Consider the following 20,785-nt stretch of genomic DNA (forward strand, 5'->3'; position numbering starts at 1 on the left):
AGGACCATCTGCATTAAAACGCATGAGAGTGGCAAGAAGGAGATTGAAGCCTTTGACGCCAGCATCGTCATGATCCGCAACCCTTACAAAGCCCTCATGGCTGAGTTCAACCGCAAGTACGGAGGCCATATTGGATTCGCCTCGCAGGCCCACTGGAGAGGGAAAGGTGAGACTTTAGCCAATGATGACAACATGTTGTCATTGTGTCCACAAAAAGTATCTCGTCCTCAGCGAATGCCAAAGCTTATTTTTTAAACTTTTTTCGACCTACTGTATTTGTGCATTGTGTCCTTCCTCTGTCTTGCAATGAAAATTATTCATCTAATCAACTGTCAGTTACACGTTATATTACAGTGCTCTTTAATAAACTGTACTTATACTGTACTTAGGGTTGGGGTTGGGGTTGAGACGAGGTGTGGACATGAAGCTAGAGTTTGGGTTAGAGCTAAGATTAATAGGGTTACTGCTGTAAGTACAGTGTAAGTACAATCATTAGTAATTACAATACTTGTAACAGTAATTACATTAGTATAATTACACAGTAATAAGGGTATGTGATGTAAATTATTGATGAGTCATGACTAGGTGAAATCAACAGATATGAACAGGCTTGGCATACTGTGGATATGCCTTTTCCCCATCATGCTACTGCATGCCCATTTTCAGTGGCTCTCTCTTTTTTAAAACCCCCTAGAGTTTACTGATGCACCAGTGCTTTAGTTTAAGTAACATAATAAAAAATTCCTCATCAAAACCCAGTCACATGACTCATACAAATGAATGGAAGTAGTTTTGTGCCAACCAAAATAAGGGGTTAAATGTGTGTAAAAACAAAACAAATATATTTCCTGAGCTTTCTTAGAACTTTTAGATATAGGACAGACACTTCAAAACCTTATTCCTTATAATGGAGTTTTTATTAAGTAATGTGGTCAACCACAGAGGCTTTCAATATCAGAATGATATAATGGGGTTTTGGCCTCATGTTGTAAGATGGGCAGAATTGTTTTTGGTATGTTGTCATATTATAAATGTTTCCTTCCACACATTTCAGTGTGTGCCAGTAACCATGGCAACCAGCTCCTATCTGAAATCCCTTGTAAGTTTGGGAACATATTTTCTAAATAAAAATTACTTTGAGCTGATTTCCTGGTGATTTTACAGTCTTTTATGTCTAACAACTTGGGGGCCCAAATAAAATTACCCACGGGACAAATTTGGCCTATTAGCTGTCTATTGGGGAACCCTGCCATATTCCCTATACTGTATATTGCACAAAATAGGGAATATGGTGCCATTCGAGATGGAACCTCTGACTCAGCAGGACATTGTGTAAGAGTCGGCCCCAGCTGTGTGATCACCGGCCCCAGGCCTTAAAGGGGGGCTGTACTGTAGGTTGTTATGATGACGTTAGAGTTACTGTTAGAGTTACTGACGCCTTTTAATGCACTGCAGCCTCACAATTACCTTGAATGCAAAACAAATTATTTTGTCGGTAGTGTTTGAATGTTACACATGCATAAGTATCGGTAGGCTATGTGTCATATTCGGAAGTGGTCTCTGGATGATTACGTCAAATTATTAAATTTGTCAAAAAGATTATCTTACAATCCCTAAACCAACAATTATCCCTGACCTACATAATTAAGTTATTCACACAGCTCCTTTCAGTGTACTGTATTAGCTTTTTGCCTCCTTCATAGACTAACATTCTGTACTTCCTGATGTCCAGAGGGGCTCAACAACCCTGGTCCATGGCCACTGTAACTGAACTCCAACTGACTGACAAACAAACAAATCTCTATCTATTCACATACTACATTAAAATAGCTGAATTGTACTCTCCTACTCGGATTAGGACTGCCTACTGTATTTACCAATGCTTCATGGCATACAATGCATGAGGTTTGTCAAGCAGGATTCAATAGATGTGGTGTTTTGGCTCTCCAGATTTGGTTTCGCTATCTGATAAGGGAACTGTGGCAGACTGTTTCTCTGCTTCACTGCAGCACTGCTGCACTTTAACATGCAATGTTCTTCTGCAGTTCACTATGGCAGTATAACTTCCACTCTCATATCATATGAATCCCCAAGCCTGCACTGCTAACTCAGCAGACTTACACTTTAACAACCATCCCTCTCCTCCTAATAAAGTTACAAGCTAAAGCAGCCCTGGTTTCGCCTGCCAACTCCTTTATGGACTGTGGCCTATAAAAGATTGAAAGGTTTCTGCAGTAAAGTATTCCAAAAAGGTACGGTGCACTGAACTGTCTTAGCAGTCAACTGAAGGACAGTGTATACGGTAGGGTGCTGGTAGACCTTCTGGTGCCACAACAGTAGATCCCTATCCTAGCTGTCACCTGCTCTACAGTATGTCCCGCCCCTGCAGCTCTCCATTGACCCTGGTGGTAAATCCTGAGCCTCCCAGACTGCAGCAGGTCTGTCTGTTAAAAGGACAAAAACTTGCTTTGTTCTGTGTCATTAATTTAATCCTCCCAAGGAATCCCGGGTATCAGAAAAGGCATTAAGTGCTGTGATTACACTTTGTGAATTGCACCAGACCTCTTAAATGAAATAATATCAGTGTATTCTAAAATTACATTCAAATTTTAAAAAATCCTGCTGTTCGCTGGGCTGCTCATACAGCCAATAGTGCCTGTTTTATAGGTATTTTCTTCCAATTTTGGATTAGAATTATTTACTTTGGATATAACTGATATATGCTAGAGATCAATTGTGTACCCTTAACTAAGATTTTAGGCCTTCTCACACAACTCAATCATTTTTCATCTGCTTCTGGTGTTCTGTGTTGTTTTGCAGAGTGGCCTGAGTTTGTGAAGAACTATGCTCCTTGGTGGGCGTCCCACACACGGGATTGGCTGCGTTATGGGAGGAATGTCCATGTGGTCCACTTTGAGGAGCTGAAGAGGGATCTGTTCTCCAAGCTCAAGGACATGGTCCTGTTTCTGGACCTGGAGGTGGCCGAGGACCGCCTGCTCTGTGTAGAGGGACAGAAGGACGGTAAATTCAAGCGCTCCGGCCTGCGTAAACTGGATTATGACCCGTACACACCTGAGATGCGCACTAGCATTGATGAACTTGTCATGACTGTAGACGCTTCCCTAAAGAAGAGGAACATGGCCGGGGTGCCGAAGGAGTACCGACCGACTCCGAGATAATATCTCCTCTCCTTTCCCTCTCTCTCTCGCTCTCTCTCCATTTCTCACTCTGTTCTTCTATCCCTTTCCTTCATTCTAGGATTAATTAATGGCATCCATGTCCAAATGGCGTCAAATTTAAAAGTCAAATGAACTGAAAATCAATGTGAAGGAAATACGTTTTTATTTAATATACTTCTCTGTTCCCCTCCACTTCTCTGTCTCCTTCTTTCTCACATCCCTTTCCTTTATTTGTTTGACTGACAGGCACACAACCGTATTGATTAGGACAACAGCATCATACTGTATACTGCTTTAAAAAGGACATTTAGCTACTTGGCTGATGAACATACATTCAGCACAGCACTCTGCACATTGATTTTGATTTGACCTTTGACATTAGGAAACTCAAATACACACCAATGAAAAGCACTTCTCCCTCTATGCACGTGTGTGCGTTATGACTTAACGTGAAGGTACAGTAGCTGTGTTGGAAGCCCATCCAAGTAAATACTGGCTGGATTACTGTCAGCCGACCACAAAATAAAATCCCTGTTCATCGGGAAAGTGATGAAAAAGCACTGTAAGAAGTCTATTTATATGCATAATGTGAATTACAAATAGGATCTGCTGCTGTCACAGATTAGGAGAACAAATACTCTTTTGTGAAATGGTTTGAAATGTCACAAAACCTTTTAACGTTCTGTCATTTAAAACTAAATGCTTTGTTTTGTTAGAGATGAAAAATCTATACCTCCACTTGCTGAATACAGTATGTTTGAGAGCTACTAGATTTAAAATTAGGAGGTGGTCAAAACCGTACTATTGGACTTGGATTTGGTTGGCGAAAACCCCTGTGTCCATCTAAAAGAGGTAATGAATGGGACTGAACACTCATCTCTCCATCTACCCCTGTGGACCCACCATGAGGCTAGATCTTCACTCTTCTCCTCATACTTCAGCAGTATTCTAACAAGAAGAGGTAATACAGCACCATCAAACAGCTGCTCTGCTTCTCTGAAGCAGTGGCCTCACTTAAAATGGTGCTGTATCAGTCTTACTGAGTCATTACATCTGTCCTTTTGGTTACTGGCAACAGCTCTGGAACACTAAATAATTAACCCTCCATAGTTTATTTTGACCATCAGGCTCTATGGAACACTCCTGACTCTTGTCAAGACAGCCTTTTCAATAACTAGCCTCGACTCATCGACAGCTTGTTCATCCTTGGTCTCCTCAGATGTGGTCAGTGCGCATGATACATTTATTGTGGATTTATTGAATGTAGTTTTCTGCAAACAGCGCTATTTTGAAACGACCACTTCTGCTAAATGACTCTGTGGAACTTGTTGCTTTCCTTATAATGGTGGTTTGAAGCAAAATTACAATGTGGTGCCTTTTCTGTCAGCTGACTGTTGGCTTTAAGTTGAAATGTAGGGAAAATAAAATGATTACTAATATCAAATATTATTGGTAATGTGAATATATTATTGATGATATTTGATATTAAACTGTCCGCTTAATGCATCATCTGACACACTAGTGTCGAGAGTGTTCTAGCTTATGAAACAAAATACCAAGGATGTTGTTATGCAATTATTGCAAATATTGTGCCAGTGCAATGTACTGATCGAACGTTTGAGATTTCCATTTGGCTCATAGATCTCAATACAGGCAGGGAAGAGGCAGGGTTAACAATCAGTAATAGTATGCCACCTCACTGTGTGGCTGAGGCACGTTAGATCAAGACTGTGGAGTTATCAAGCACACCTCACTGTGTGGCTGAGGCACGTTAGATCAAGACTGTGGAGTTATCAAGCATACCCTGATAGTTTAACACTTCAAATCATACCTTTTTATGGGGGGGCAGTCAAATTTGCCTGCCTATAATGACTCAAACACACCAAAATCAATCAAAATTCATATTTTGTCTCTGTTTGAGCTAAGAGATAATGAAGGTTCATTATTTAAATATTTTCCTTCATTTATTTAACTTGAATATGATCCAAAAAGTGTTTCACTGTAAGGTTAATAAAGCTGTAGTATGTACTGTAGCTGAACGCTAACTACCCTAAAGGCCCAAAAGGCATTTATTCAAGTTATAGATGATTTGAGATTAGAGTTTTCCCCTCAATGATTTTTTTTCTTGATATACGATCCCTGATCATTTTTGTTGAAGGTGAGTAATGCTGAAAGTGACAAACCCCATATTCTAGATTGCTTTGGTTTCGCAAAACAAGCTATATAATAGTCCCAGCCATAGGTAATGTGCAACAGAGAATAGAAAGCTAAAATACATCAAAATAATCTGTAAGTGAAGCATTTGATTTTGTACACCCACCACTTTATGTTGACTGATGTATAATGTGTGCGTGTCTCTATTGGTCACATGTAGAAAGAGTGCAATGAAAGAAAAAATTCCTTCCAAAACATACACATATATTTTTATAGTACGTGCCACAAAATGACCAATATATTTATAATGCAACAAGTAAATGGGAGCTATCTCTTCTATTTTTGACATAGGACTTTTTTTTGCTTTCATTGACAGGCTAGCACTATCTCGAAAGGGGTGTCACATTTGAATGTATTTTGTATGGAATGAATGTAATGTGATTATAAATAAGGTAATAGAATGGAAGTAAAGGACTGCGATTCCAAATAAACATGCAATCTGAAATAAATGTTGTATGGTAGTAAAAGTACACCAGACGTTGGTTAGTATGTATTTAGTACATCATATCTTCAGACCTTCAGGAATAACAGTTAGATAAGCTTAATCCCTGGCTCCGGATTGCAGTATAATGAAGACATGGCAGGGGAGCCACCCGATGAGGAACATGGCTATCAGGGCAGTCATGACTCTAAAGGACTTGGAGGACCTGGTCATCCTGTTGGTCATCAGTTGCAGTGGGATGACAGAGTAGCAGAAGATGATTAGGAGGAGCGGGAGCACAAAGCCGCTGACAAATCGACTCACAACTACAATTAGGTGGCTATTTTGGGATGGGTAGTTGTTAAAGCATGTTGTTGTGTAGTCTGTGGTGACATGACAAAACATTATGGAGGCAATGCTGAGTGCAACAGAGATGACCCAGGCAAGGACCAAAACTGCAGAGGCTATCCTCACGGTACACTGGTTTTGGGCCCAAACTAGATATACGACCAGTACATAAAGGTCAACACTCATGATGACCAGGAGGAAGATGCTGCTGAACATGTTAAGGAACATCGTGAAAGAGGTGAACATGCACATGAACAACCCAAAGATCCATTCCTATGTTACCATGTAGATGATGTTGAAGGGGAGACACAGAATATGAAGTCGGAGATGGCCAGGCTGAGGTAACAGTTGGTGTTGACTGTCTTCTTCATCTTGAGACCAGCGATCCAGATGACCACCCCATTCCCACAAACCCCCAGCAGGAAAATAACCACCAGGAGGGAGACGCATGAAACCTCTGTGAAGCATGTCTTGTGGGTTCTGAAATCTACATACTTAGGAGGAGTACATTCATGAACTGACATTGACATTTAATTTGAAATGTATAATGAAGGGAAAATAAACCTATACCTACACCTAAACCTGGTCAGGTACAGCATCCAATACAAAACACTGTAACATTGTAACATTGACTTTGGCCCTTTGGACATTACAGAGGCAGCAGGCTCATATATGATGCATGCTGTTTTGCAACTGCTGGGTAACTAATGTTATTACATGCACTTTTTTAATAAACTGTTCATGGCATACACATAAAGATGGTTGGACACAGCAGTTTGTTTCTGTCACATGACTTTTAATTATTAAATACATTAAAACAATGTACATTAAACAAAAACAGTATTGTGACTGTAAGCTAACGTAAAGCCTAACAAGTGTACATCAATTAACTTTCTATTTCTCAAAACATTGGATTTAATCAGAAAAGGCAGAAACAGTCTGCTGCAGAATTACAAATGTAATTCAGTTAGAATGTGACAATGCTCTTTCTGCTTCCCAGTTAAGTTCCTTTTAACAAGCAGCTTCTCTTTCTGTGGTTTACCATAAATAATTACAAACATGGTCCAATATACAAACAAGGCAGCCCGGTTCCTGGAGTACCACACATACAGTGGGGCAAAAAAGTATTTAGTCAGCCACCAATTGTGCAAGTTCTCCCACTTAAAAAGATGAGAGAGGCCTGTAATTTTTTCATCATAGGTACACTGCACCTATGACAGACAAAATCCCAGAACCACACGGGGGGACCTAGTGAATGACCTGCAGAGAGCTGGGACCAAAGTAACAGCCTACCATCAGCAAGGGCATTGAAGATGAAACGTGGCTGGGTCTTTCAGCATCACAATGATCCCAAACACACCGCCCGGGCAACGAAGGAGTGGCTTCGTAAGAAGCATTTCAAGGTCCTGGAGTGGCCTAGCCAGTCTCCAGATCTCAACCCCATAGAAAATCTTTGGAGGGAGTTGAAAGTCCGTGTTGCCCAGCAACAGCCCCAAAACATCACTGCTCTAGAGGAGATCTGCATGGAGGAATGGGCCAAAATACCAGCATCAGTGTGTGAAAACCTTGTGGAGACTTACAGAAAACGCTTGACCTCTGTCATTGCCAACAAAGGGTATATAACAAAGTATTAAGATAAACTTTTGTTATTGACCAAATACTTATTTTCCACCATCATTTGCAAATAAATTCATTAAATGTGATTTTATGGAATTTTTTTTCTCATTTTGTCTGTCATAGTTGAAGTGTACCTATGATGAAAATTACAGGCCTCTCTCATCTTTTTAAGTGGGAGAACTTGCACAATTGGTGGCTGACAATACTTTTTGCCCCACTGTATAACAGGATGTTGTTACAACTAGGCGCCACACCTGATCAACTGAGCTAATTGATAAGTTCAGTGATTGCATACATTCAACACACATTGTCTTCCAGGTCGGTTAAATCAAACACATGAAGTGCCTGCGGCACTCCAGGACCAGGGTTGCCTTCCTCTGCAATACAAGATCCTAGCCTATTCATCTTATTCATCAGATAAACAAATTTAAAGAGGTAGATTGAAAAGAACAATGGTTGTGTTTTTACAAATACATTAACAATGAGTTCACATTAATCAAGTCACACAATGGTTGTGTGAAATGTGTTGTCCATGTGTTGTTCACCCTGAGTGTAAACACAGGACTCTCCAATATGATTCTCAGCTTGGGTATGTAATTACACTTGACTTTCAGTGTCACAGCAGATGATCTGACAGTTGGTGAGGTGGGCTGAATTACATGTCATGGTATAAATCTGATTACATAGAAACCTGTCCACAACAAGATGGGTGATGTATGGCAGGAAATATAAATGAAGAGTTTTGTTCCAAAACGCAATGTCCAGCAATCCAGACGACCACAAATGCTTTGTTTTGGATAGGGCTGGACAATATGTTGTGTATGGATGTTTGCAATAGCTGAGGCAGATGTATACAGTGCATTCGGAAAGTATTCAGACCTCTTGACTTTTTCCACATTTTGTTACGTTACAGCATTACACTAAAATTCATAAATACATTTTTAAAAGCAAAATCCTGTTTTTAGAATTCTTTGCTAATGTATTTTTAAAAAAGTTACACTTATTTACATAAGTATTCAGACCCTTTGCTATGAGACTCAAAATTGAGCTCAGGCGCATCCTGTTTCCATTGATCAACATCCTTGAGATGTTTCTACAACTTGATTGGAGTCCACCTGTGGTAAATTCAATTGATTGGACATGATTTGGAAAGAAACACACTTGTCTATATAAGGTCCCACAGTTGACAGTGCATGGCAGAGCAAAAACCAAGCCGTGAGGTCGAAGGAATTGTTCGAACAGCTCCGAAACAGGATTGTGTCAAGGCACAGATTTGGGGAAGGGTACCAAAACATTTCTGCTGCATTGAAGGTCCCCAAGAACACAGTGGCCACCATCATTCTTAAATGGAAGACGTTTGTAACCCCCAAGACTCTTCCTAGAGCTGGTCGCCCAGCCAACTGAGCAATTGGGGAAGAAGGGTCTTGGTCAGGGAGGTGCCCAAGAACCTGATGGTCACAAAGTTCCTCTGTGGAGATGGGAGAACCTTCCAGAAGGACAATCATTTCTGCAGCACTCCACCAATCAGGCCTTTATGGTAGAGTGGCCAGACGGAAGTTATTCCTTAGTAAAAGGCACATGACAGCCCGCTTGGAGTTTGCCAAAAGGGATCTAAAGGACTCTCAGACCATGAGAAACAAGATTCTCTGGTCTGATGAAATCAAGATTGAACTCCTTGGCCTGAATGCCAAGCGTCACGGCTGTTGGAAAGCTGGCACTATCCCTACGGTGAAGCATGGTGGTGGCAGCATCATGCCGTGGGGATGTTTTCAGCGGCAGGGACTGGGAGACAAGTCAGGATCGAGAGAAAGATGAACGGAGCAAAGCACAGAGAGATCCTTTATGAAATCCTGCTCCAGAGCGCTCGGAACCTCAGACTGGTGTGAAGGTTAACCTTCCAACAGGACAATGACCCTAGGCACACAGCCAAGACAATTTAGTAGTGACTTCGGCACAAGTCTCTGAATATCCTTGAGTAGCACAGCCAGAGCCCGGACATGAACCCGATCAAACATCTCTGGAGAGACCTGAAAATAGTTGTGCAGTGATGCTCCCATGCTCCCCAAAATGTATGCAATCCATTTTAGAGTAAGCCTGTAATGTCACAACATGTGGAAAAAGCCAAGGGGTCTGAATACTTTTCTGAATGCATTGTATATACACTGAGCGCACAAAACATTATGAACACCTGCTCTTTCCCTGACATAGTTTGACCAGGTGAATCCAGTTGAAAGCTATCCTCCCTTATTGATGTCACTTGTTCAATCCACTTCAATCAGTGTAGATAAAAGGTTAAAGAAGTATTTTTAAGCCTTGAGACAATGTTAGGTGAGAATGATCTGTTAATTGAATGATTAGAATATTCCGCCCTGAAACATATGGAAGTATGGAAGTGATTAGAATGTATAAAATCACAATAATAATAATAATAATCTATAAATAATAATCTATAAATGTGTAGTCCTAGTCAGAATTAGGGTAAAGACAATATTTCTTTATGGTATTATAAACACAGACTGTCTAATCTTGGTGCCGACCTGACTAGAGATTTGGGAGAGAACAGAGAACTAATCTCTGTCTGCTGGGTAGCAGGACATGTGTCTGTTAGTGTGTATGTGTGTGCGTCTGTTTGTGTGTATGGGTGTGTGTATGGTTGTGTGAATGTGTGGGCGTGAGAAGTCAGTATAAAATTAATTGTTTTGTATTCTTGACTTTAGAACGTTCCTGTGAATAAACCTTTTTGACTATCTATTTTAGCTGGGCCTCCGTCTGTTTCATTCGACCAGGATCTTACAAATTCTGGTTTGCAGACTGAGTAATATAGTCAGAGGGTGAATGGGCAAGACAAACTGTTTAAGTGCCTTTGAACAAGGTATGGTAGTAGGTGCCAGGTGCACTGGTTTGTGTCAAGAACTGCAATGCTGCTGGGTTTTTCATGTGTTTCTGGGTTTTTCATGTGTTCCCATGTGTATCAGAATGGTCCACCACCCAAAGGACATCCAGGCAACTTGACACAACTGTGGGAAGCATTGGTCAACATAGGCCAGCATCCACGTGGAATGCTTTCGACACCTTCTGGAGTCCATGCCCAGACGAATTGAGGATGTTCTGAGGGCAAATATTAGGAAGGTGTTCTTATTGTTATGTACACCCAGTGTACACTTCAAAGTGTGTGAATAGTCTTTCTGCTCTTCGAACTGTAAGCAGTGTGATGTTCATTTCCTTTAAGAAGGTAGCTTTTTTTTCAGCGATAGGGATATGTTTCAGCTTAATTTACACAAATTACCACAAAGAGGTCACAACGATTTCCACTCAAAAAACATTTCCCATCAAGGGACATGGCTGTCAAAAAGGAGGATTTCCTGTTTTCATTGATGTCGTTGAACTATGAGCTTGGTCACTCACTGAAACAAATGGACTTCTGCTTATAAGATTAACATCTTACGATCTACAGGGACACACATTATGCAAAGGTTATTATTATTAGGTTATTAGGTTGTTATTTCAATATGTATAGTAAATAGGTTATAAGCCTATGTTAGGTCACATCACTACAAAAGATCACATCACAGCAAGGCCTCCATCGCATTCTGTATGTGAGATAATGACATTCAAATTGGTTGGAAAAAGTTACGGTAGGAAAATATATTGGAGCTCATGGGAGAAACAAATCAAACAGATATACGTTTTAACATGAGACAAAGAGCACTACTTGTGATGATACAAATATATGACAAATATAACTAGTCCATAAGACCATAAAGTGAAAACACACCTTACATGACCTTTCTACAAGACAAAGCGTTGCTGAACAAAATTGTGTTCTTAGTCTCTGCAGCCACTGAGGCCTTACCATCATCGTAGAGATTTAGATGTGTGTGGAGGTTCTGCGGCTGCCCTCCATGGAGCTGGACCTGGAGAGGTAGCGGCTGGTGGTGCGGCCCTCCTCTCCGATGGCATTCGCCATCTTAGACAGTATGGAGCTCTTGAATTTCTGCAGGAAGTCATTGCCCATGAAAACATACAGCACTGGGTTGAGGAAACTGTTAGCTATGGCTACAGTAGTGCCCACCATAAGCCCAGATCTTATAACATCCAGGTTGTAGCTTTGGTGGTTCAGCTCAAGCAGTACAAAGACATGGTAGGGCAGCCAGCAGATGAAGAATGTGGCTATCAGGGCAGTCATAACTTTGAAGGGCTTGGAGGACTTGCTCATCATTCGGTTGGTTCTCAGTCGCAGGATGATGACAGAGTAACAAAAGATGATGATAAAGAATGGCAGCACAAACCCACCAATGAACCGACTCACTGCGATCATCTTGTGGCTGTGTTGGTCTTTGTAGTTATTGAAACACTTTCTCGTCCCTAAATATGTTTTGACGTCTCTGAACACCATGGAGGGGATGCTGAGGGTGACAGAGGCAACCCAGGCCAGAACCACCACTACAGAGGCCTTGCCCATGGTGCGGTAGTTCTGAGCCCACACTGGAAACATCACTGACACACAGCGGTCAACACTGATGACGACCAGGAGGAAGATGCTGCAGAACATGTTGAGGAACATCACGAAAGAGGTGAACTTGCACATAAAGACCCCAAAGATCCAGTCCTTTGTCACCGTGTTGATGATGTTGAAGGGGAGACAGGCACAGAATATGAAGTCGGAGACGGCCAGGCTGAGGTACCAGGTGGTGTTGACTGTCTTCTTCATCTTGAGACCAGCGATCCAGATGACCACCCCATTCCCACAAACCCCCAGCAGGAAGATAACTACATTGACCACCAGGAGGGAGACGCATGAAACTTCTGTGAAGCATGTCTTGTGGGTTTTGAAATCTACATCCTCGGGAGGAGTAACATTGTCATAGGTGTAATTGCTAAAATCATATTCATATGTATAATCCTCCATTGTGTTGCAGTTATTTGGCTTGCAATCCCTGTGAAGATAAGATATTGTCGTTAGGAAACTGTTTTGATCCCCCCCTTGTTCTCAACCCTTTACTTCAGAGTCTGTCTTCTTGCCATGGGTAATTTACATGTCTGTTTCTGAACATGTCCACTTCAAACAAATCTGAGGTGGTCTATTTGGTAAAGAGCACCGCCTTATACCGACCGTTAGGTCCAAAATTATTGGCACCCTGGAGAAAGATGAGAAAATAAGACTGTATAAAATAAATAATACAAATACTGAGCTATATTGCATGCTCAATACAATTTCTCAGAGAAGAAGGATTTTGTTAAGAAGTAACAAAAAAAATCTAAATATGGTAGGGGACAAAATTATTGGCACCCTTGTTTTCAGTACTCCAGTACCCTTCCTTGCAAGGATAACGACACTGAGCCATTTTCTAAAGTCTTTAATGAGATTGGAGAACACATTGGGAGGGATCTTAGACCATTCCTCCATAAATGATACTTTTATATCCTCGATATCCTTTGTCTGCACTTATGGACTGCCCTCTTCAATTTAAACCAAAGGTTTTCAAAGGGGTTCAAGTCCGGAGATTGAGATGGCCATTGCAAAATTTTGATTTTGTGGTTAATTAACCACTTCTTGTGGCCTGGCAGAGGCAACCAAGTTTTTGGCTAAAATGTCCTGGTACACTCCTGTTTTTTGACGCCAAAGAGCTCTATCTTCATGGCATCTGACCATAGCACCGGTTCCACTGCCGTTTATCAAACTCCAGGCGGTGCTATGGTCAGATGACATGAAGATAGAGCTCTTTGGCCACACACACCAGTGGTGGGTTTGGTATTTAAAATAACAGAAGCATATGCAGAAAGTACCTCATACCTACTGTAAAATATGGTGGTGGATCTTGGATGTTATGGGGCAATTTAGTTTCCACTGGTCCTCTTTTTATTATTTGGTCTTTTTTTACTTGTCTTTTCCTACTACCACTGACTTTGCTGATAAATACTTTGAGGGCACATGTACTTGCTATGATTGTGATATTTTGTTGTTTCACCTAGCTATCTTAAGATTAAGACATGAATTGTATAACTCACTCTGGTTACGAGTCTCTACTAAATTACTAAAATGTAAAATCTAAATGTAAAATTAGCAAATGTATAAGTGTAAAATAATGTAATTTTCTACAAAAAAATGTAACATACAAAATAGCTCAGTTTTTGCATCATTTTGCCTATCTTTATTTTTATCAAGGGTGCCAATAATTTTGGACCTGACTGTATGTGCTCGTGATCACGTGGGTTGGAGTTCCAGGCCCATCGCTACTTTGTCACAAACTCTCTCCTCACTGTTCTCCGACTACGGTGTCCTCCCTCTATTCAATCAAAATTGAAAAGGAAAAGGCTCAACGCTCGCTCACCATTAAAAACGTCTCTTAAGGATCCGCCCCTTTTTTTTAAATGTTCTTCTAAAACGACATACCCAAATCTTAACTGCCTGTAGCTCAGTCCCTGAAGCAGGGATATGCATATTCTTGATACCATTTGGGTAAGGAAACACTTTGAAGTTTGTGTAAATGTGAAAGGAATGCAGGAGAATATAACGTATTAGATCTGGTAAGAGATAATACAAAGATATTTTTTGTACCATCATTTTTGAAGTACAAGAGAAAGGGCATAATGAATTATTCTAGCCCAGGCGCAATTTAGACTTTGGCTACTAGATGGCAGCACTACGTGCAAAGTTTTAGAGTGATCCAGTGAAATCTTGCATGTCTATTCAGAATGTTGTATCAAGACCGCCCAAATGTGCCTAATTGGTTTATTCATACATTTGTGCACTCTCCTCAAACAATAGCAATGGTATTCTTTCACTGTAATAGCTACTGTAAATTGGACAATGCAGTTAGATTAACAAGAATTTAAGCATTCTGCCCATATCAGATACAGTATGTCTATGTCCTGGGAATTGTACTTGTTTCTTACAACCTCATGCTAATCATATTAGCCTACATTAGCTCAACCGTTCCACGGACGGGTCACCGATCCTGAAGAAGTTTTAATGTAATTTTAGCAAAGTTAAAAGCTTCACATTTTGGCTTTCGTCAATGGCCTTCCTCAATTTCTCCCTCTCTTCAATAAAATACTGATGTCTATAGGCCTATGTGAAAATGTAAGATATGTTTTGCAAGTGTTGAAAACATCCTCAATTATAGATGTATTAGATATTGCCTATATTCATTAAATCAGTACTTGCAATTATCCAATCAATTAACTTAATATGTAATCTATAGCACAAACATAACATTAGATGATCTGAAAAAATGATTTTGAAATGAAGGAAAAGACAATAGCCTACCTTACAGACCAATTGATGGTGGTGACATGTCACTGTCCAGTGGTGGTTGTCAATTGACTGTCACTTGTGATATCCTACCACTCCTCTCCGTTTTTGACCAATACAACAGCACTGGCTGACTGTGCAGTTTCCCAAACATGTCCATTCCACTACTTTCAGTACTCTATTTTGGCTTGGTAGCCCCTTGTTGTAAGTATGGTGTCACACTATGCCACACAGTTGGTGTCACATTTTAACTCTGGAAAATTGTCAAATTGTATTGAAAAGAGGTATTTTCAGAAATGTTAATGGTTTGTGTTTCATCAAATCTTTATTCGACAAGCATTTGAATTGAAAATAAACACAGGTTAAAAACAAGAAGTAATGTATGACCTCAAGAGGTCTTTATATGCAATGTGTAATTAATTATACATACAGTGAGTTGTTAACAAGACAATTTTATAAAGTATTTATTACAATTCATAAAAATATATTTTAGATTTTGCGTGATATCACTATTTATAACTACATTTCAAGCTGTTCATAAATTGCAAATTGTGTTTACAGTATGTTGTTTTCCCATTACTGCTCAGGGATATTATCCTCCTTATGGTTAGCGTGTCAGAGATGTCATCTCCTCATCCTTGTCTCTGTTGTCCTCCATCTGAGGGGGTCCTCTCAGGCTCTGTTCCTTCTTCTCCTGCCATATGCAGATGATAGGAGAGATGCAGCTGTTTAAGACTGACAGGGCAGTGGCTGGGGGCAATGCGTATGTGAACAACCTGCTGCCTGTCCCCATTGTGGCTTGCAGCACAGAGAGACTAATGACAGGAGTCCAGCATAGGAAATGGGCAATAGTCACTGGGCGAATAACCCGTGACCTTAGTTGGTTGTTTCCCATGCTGTTCCTGCAGCAACAGCTGACACATCTCATGAAGCGACAGATCAACACTGCCATCAATCTCTCCCTTCCCTCTTTAGACATCTGGGAGCTTCCAGTATAGCCATAGTTGTCTAGGCAGACGTGTCCATCGGCAGTGTACTGAACCTCCCTGGACAGTAGAGAGGGGGTACTCAGTATGGCCCCAGTGAACCAGGACAGCAGGACCATGTTGATGGACATGCGGTGTTCAAAGCATCCAGGGACACTCCAGCACACATTCCAGAAGGTGATCATCAGTGAGACAGAAAACATGTTCATAAACATCACGTAGGACCCCAGCTTGCAGACAACCTTCCCAAATGTCCAGGAGAAGTAGTTCCAGGCAGTGATCAGGTAAAGTGGGGCGAAGAGGCAGAAGACGAGGTGGGTGACAGCCAAGCCAAGGATTATCATGTCTTGACTCAGTTTCTTCTTGGACCTGCATTTTACAGTCATGAAGATGACAGCAGAGTTGAGCAGTAGACCCAGCAGAATGTTGGCTGGGTACACTGACACATACATGTATCTAAAGCCAGCCTTCATCTGATACATCTCATAGATGACTGGGGACTGGGAAGGTATTGCCACTGAATCATCATAGTCATCATAGCCTGTTGTGTTGAGTGAGGCATCCATGATTTCTGTTGTTTTTTTACCCTAAGAAAAGGAATGCAATGATTCAGTCAGAACAGGTCCGGTTTGTAATAACTGCATCTGCATGCTAACTAAAAGAACATGACATGCTATGTCCTTCCAGTTATCCAGTAAATCATTTTTAATAAAATAAAAACATGCATCTTGCACTGTAGGTAGGCCCATACTACAACTTGTTCAAGTTGTACTTGACCACTACAACCTTTTCTTAAGACTGGATGTATTCAATGCGGCAACACATACAGTGCCTTCAAAAAGTATTCACACCCCTTGACTTTTTCCACATTTGCGACCCGTTTCAGGAAGCTAGGTGTATGAGTTAGGCATATGTTGGATGTCCCTACTTCACAGGAGAGGCATTTGAACGTAAAAACATGAATATTTTCAAAATACGTTTTTTGGCTGAAATGCCTTCTGGAACATGAAACGTGAAATTTCATGTGCCTTAATAACAAATGTGTATGCCATCTGTAAATACAAATACTATTGTTAAATGACGAGTGTAACAGGGTTTTATTGGTGATTGCCCTTGCCACTATTGTTAAGCCAATGGGTTTTTGGTTTTAGTTTTGTCTTGCCTTCACCTACTCAACATGGCATCTTATTGGCTGGTTTGCGTAGCTTGCTTACGAGGGAGGATGTTTCGGTTAGAATCGTCCCAGTGAACAAGCACCAAACCAGCGGTAAGTTGTTGGTTGCAAAGCACTGTACGTCAAAAGTGATTTTTATACTCCCAAGTGATGATTTAAATGTACAATTTATATTAATTTGTTTGTAAATGTTATTCGAACATCACACATAAGATGCAGCGTTTTTGGTGAATATTTGTTGTGCATTTTGTTGTAGAGAATTCCAGCTAATACTAGCTAGCAACTTACTGTTGTGGCAAAGAAATTATTGAGTACCAAGGGGCTGAGTACTTCTCTAATCAATATATATTAGTGTTTTAGTTGTATCTATTTTTTTGGACTGATGTTTGAATTTTTCTTCCACTTTGACATTACAGAGTATTTTGTGTAGATCGTTTCCCCCCCAAATGTACAATGAAATCCATTTGAATCCCACCTTATAACACAACAACATTTGGGAAAAGTCAAGGGGTGTGAATACGTTCTGAAGGCACTGTACATACATTTAACTTCACCTACTAAATTCATAACCTAGAACCAAACAATGAGTTTAAGAAAATGTTATACTAACTAAAAAGCCATTCCATGAAACAAGTTGTTTGTAGCATAAGAGTGGCAATAGCAATGGTCCTCACGTCTGGAAGCAAACGGCTGACAGTACAGACATGTGGCTAATACCTTAAGAGAAAGATAAAAGTTAAAAGGAATACACCAGAAAATGGTTGCATTTTACTGGACATTGACAAACACATGCTGTTGGTGTAAAGATTCAGATCTGAAGTTAACCTTACCTTATGAAAAAGATTTAGAATATTCCATTGAGAAAAAGTGCAGCTTCCAAACAGCATAACAATGTGTTGTTATCATTGATCTCCTTCAGAAATGATTAACAAACATGAAGAGACTCGTCGACATTTCAGGAATGAAAGAAGGACGAGTTAAGAACCCAGTCGCATGACGAATGGGGACTTTTCATCAAATCAAATCACATACACATGGTTAGCAGATGTTATTGCGAGTGTAGCGAAATGCTTGTGCTTCTAGTTCTGACAGTGCAGCAATATCTAACATGTCATCTAACAATTCCACAACTACCTAATACACACAAATCTAAGTAAAGGAATGGAATAAGAATATATACATATAAAGATATGGATGAGCAATGACAGAGCGGCAGAGGAAAGATGCAATAGATGGTATAAAATACAGTATATACACATATGAAATGAGTAATGCAAGATATGTAAACCTTATTAAAGTGGCATTATTAAAGTGACTAGTGATCCCTTTATTAAACTGGCCAATGATTTCAAGTCTGTATGTAGGCAGCAGCTTCTCTGTGTTAGTGATGGCTGTTTAACAGTCTGATTGCCTTGAGATAGACGCTGTTTTTCAGTCTCTCGGTCCCAGCTTTGATGCACCTGTACTGAACTCGCCATCTGGATGGTAGCGGGGTGAACAGGCAGTGGCTCGGGTGGTTGTTGTCCTTGATGATCTTTTTGGCCTTCCTGTAACATCGGGTGCTGTCGGTATCCTGGAGGACAGGTAGTTTGCCACCGGTGATGCGTTGTGCAGACCGCACCACCCTCTGGAGAGCCTTGCGGTTGTGGGCGGTGCAGTTGCCGTACCATGCGGTGATACAGCCCGAGAGTATGCTCTCAATTGTGCATCTGTAAAAGTTTGAGAGGATTTTAGGTGACAAGCCACATTTCTTCAGCCTCCTGAGGTTGAAGAGGTGCTGTTTTCCTCATGAACAACTTCACAGTCCATGTATACAGTGCATTCAGAAAGTATTCAGAACCCTTGACTTTTTCCACATTTTGTTATGTTACAGCCTTATTCTAAAATTGATTAAATATATATATTTTTCTCATCAGTCTACATGTAACAGTATCACTTTAAACCGTCCCCTCGCCCCGACACGGGCGCGAACCAGGGACCCTCTGCACACATCAACAACGGTTGCCCACGAAGCATCGCTACCCATCGCTCCACAAAGGCCGCGGCCCTTGCAGAGCAAGGGGCAACACTACTTAAGTCTCAGAGCAAGTGACGTAACTTGTTGAAATGCTACTAGCGCGTACCCACTAACTAGCTAGCCATTTCACATCTGTTACACTCACCCCCCTTTCAACCTCCTCCTTTTTCCGCAGCAACCAGTGATCCGGGTCACGGCACCAGTGTAACAGATGTATAGTGTACTCTCCATGCGTTGTGTTTTATAATAATAAATCACTTCGGCCAGTGATCCCAGTTGAGCATCAGGTATTTCTGCTGTTGTTAAATGGGAAACAGCACGTTAGTTGTGCAGGGCTTAACAGTGTTGATGGCTGTCGATGACAAAATCCCTTGCATCACATTTTCATACTGGGCGAACAAAATACAATACAAAATATAACATGTGTAAATACCTGTTGTTAAATGGGAAACAGCACGTTAGTTGTGCAGGGCTTAACAGTGTTGATGGCTGTCGATGACAAAATCTGTAGCATGAAGACAACTGTGTTAGCCGTGGCTTATGTGACCATGACATCGGTGTATGCTAGCTAACACAATTATTTACAGCAATCATATGCCAAAGCACATCCCAGAAAGCCCCTCAATCCCTAACAGGTACCATATACCCACACATGTATAAAATCAGTAACGTACAGCAAACTTGTACACATTGTAAAATAGAAAATAGAAAACAGTATTCAGAACGTGACCTACCCCTTGCATCACATTTTCATACTGGGAAGACCTGACGTTCGCGATCTCCCCCTATCTGCAAGTGGGGCCAATCACAACACCCCTTATTGTCATCAGAATTGAACTAACCAATAAGAATGCTTGAACATCAAATACACATTTCTTTAGAGGCAAGTGGAAACATAACCAACCCTGTTACATACACACAATACCCCTTAATGTTGCCATTAAAAAAAATAAGTATTCAGAGTCTTTGCTCTGAGACTCAAAATTGAGCTCAGGTGTATCCTGTTTCCATTGATCATCCTTGAGATGTTTCTACAAATTGATTGGAGTACACCTGTGGTAAAGTCAATTGATTTGACATTATTTGGAAAGGCATACACCTGTATATATAAGGTCCCAAAGTTGACAGTGCATGTCAGAGCAAAAACAAAGCCATGAGGTCGAAGGAATTGTCCGTACAGCTCCGAGACAGGATTGTGTCAAGGCACAGATCTTGGGAAGGGTACCAAAACATTGCAACATTGAAGGTCCCCAAGAACACAGTGGCCTCCATCATTCCTAAATGAAAGAAGTTTGGAAAAACTTTGGAAACTCTTTCTAGAGCTGGCCGCCAGGTCAAACTGAGCAATCGGGGGAGAAGGGCCTTGTCAGGGAGGTGACCAAGAACCTGATGGACACTCTGACAGAACTCCGGTGTTCCTCTGTGGAGATGGGAGAACCTTCCAGAAGGACAAACATCTCTGCAGCATTCCACCAATCAGGCCTTTATAGTAGAGTGGCCAGACGGAAGCCACTCCTCAGTAAAAGGCACAAGACAGCCCACATGGAGTTGCCAAAAGTCACTTAAGACTCTTA

At 40.9% G+C, this 20,785-nt stretch overlaps 3 protein-coding genes and 1 pseudogene across 4 annotated transcripts in view; 1 reads left to right on the forward strand and 3 right to left on the reverse strand.

Moving 5' to 3' along the window:
- The window catches only part of LOC129853644 (WSC domain-containing protein 2-like), a 90,326-nt gene extending 84,463 nt beyond the window's left edge, over positions 1-5,863 (forward strand). For both annotated transcript variants that reach the window (XM_055919921.1, XM_055919922.1), the window contains 2 exons: positions 1-166; positions 2,821-5,863. The exon at positions 1-166 is cut by the window's left edge and continues 35 nt beyond it. In XM_055919921.1, the coding sequence (XP_055775896.1) occupies positions 1-166; positions 2,821-3,179 (525 nt within the window). In that variant the 3' untranslated portion in view covers positions 3,180-5,863. The remainder of the gene's footprint in view (positions 167-2,820) is intronic.
- A 71-nt stretch (positions 5,864-5,934) lies between these two features.
- On the reverse strand, positions 5,935-6,686 carry LOC129852859 (C3a anaphylatoxin chemotactic receptor-like; annotated as a pseudogene).
- Positions 6,687-6,937: 251 nt separating this feature from the next.
- On the reverse strand, positions 6,938-15,118 carry LOC129853645 (chemerin-like receptor 1). Its single transcript, XM_055919923.1, has 2 exons — positions 15,050-15,118; positions 6,938-12,716 (listed from the first exon to the last, which is right to left on the reverse strand). The coding sequence occupies exon 2, from the start codon at positions 12,686-12,688 to the stop codon at positions 11,648-11,650; it is 1,041 nt and encodes a 346-aa protein (XP_055775898.1). The 5' UTR covers positions 12,689-12,716; positions 15,050-15,118; the 3' UTR covers positions 6,938-11,647.
- Positions 15,119-15,396: 278 nt separating this feature from the next.
- On the reverse strand, positions 15,397-16,807 carry LOC129853646 (chemerin-like receptor 1). Its single transcript, XM_055919924.1, has one exon. It carries the CDS (start codon positions 16,584-16,586, stop codon positions 15,642-15,644), a length of 945 nt encoding a protein of 314 aa, XP_055775899.1. The 5' UTR covers positions 16,587-16,807; the 3' UTR covers positions 15,397-15,641.
- Positions 16,808-20,785: the final 3,978 nt, after the last annotated feature.

This window comes from Salvelinus fontinalis, chromosome 4 (genome assembly GCF_029448725.1).
Source record: "Salvelinus fontinalis isolate EN_2023a chromosome 4, ASM2944872v1, whole genome shotgun sequence".
In the NCBI taxonomy this organism is placed as follows: domain Eukaryota; kingdom Metazoa; phylum Chordata; class Actinopteri; order Salmoniformes; family Salmonidae; genus Salvelinus; species Salvelinus fontinalis.

What these genes read in the sequence shown, in the direction of transcription:
- LOC129853645 (XM_055919923.1), bottom strand. Translation starts at nt 12,688, where the DNA reads ATGGAGGATTATACATATGAATATGATTTTAGCAATTACACCTATGAC.
- LOC129853646 (XM_055919924.1), bottom strand. Translation starts at nt 16,586, where the DNA reads ATGGATGCCTCACTCAACACAACAGGCTATGATGACTATGATGATTCA.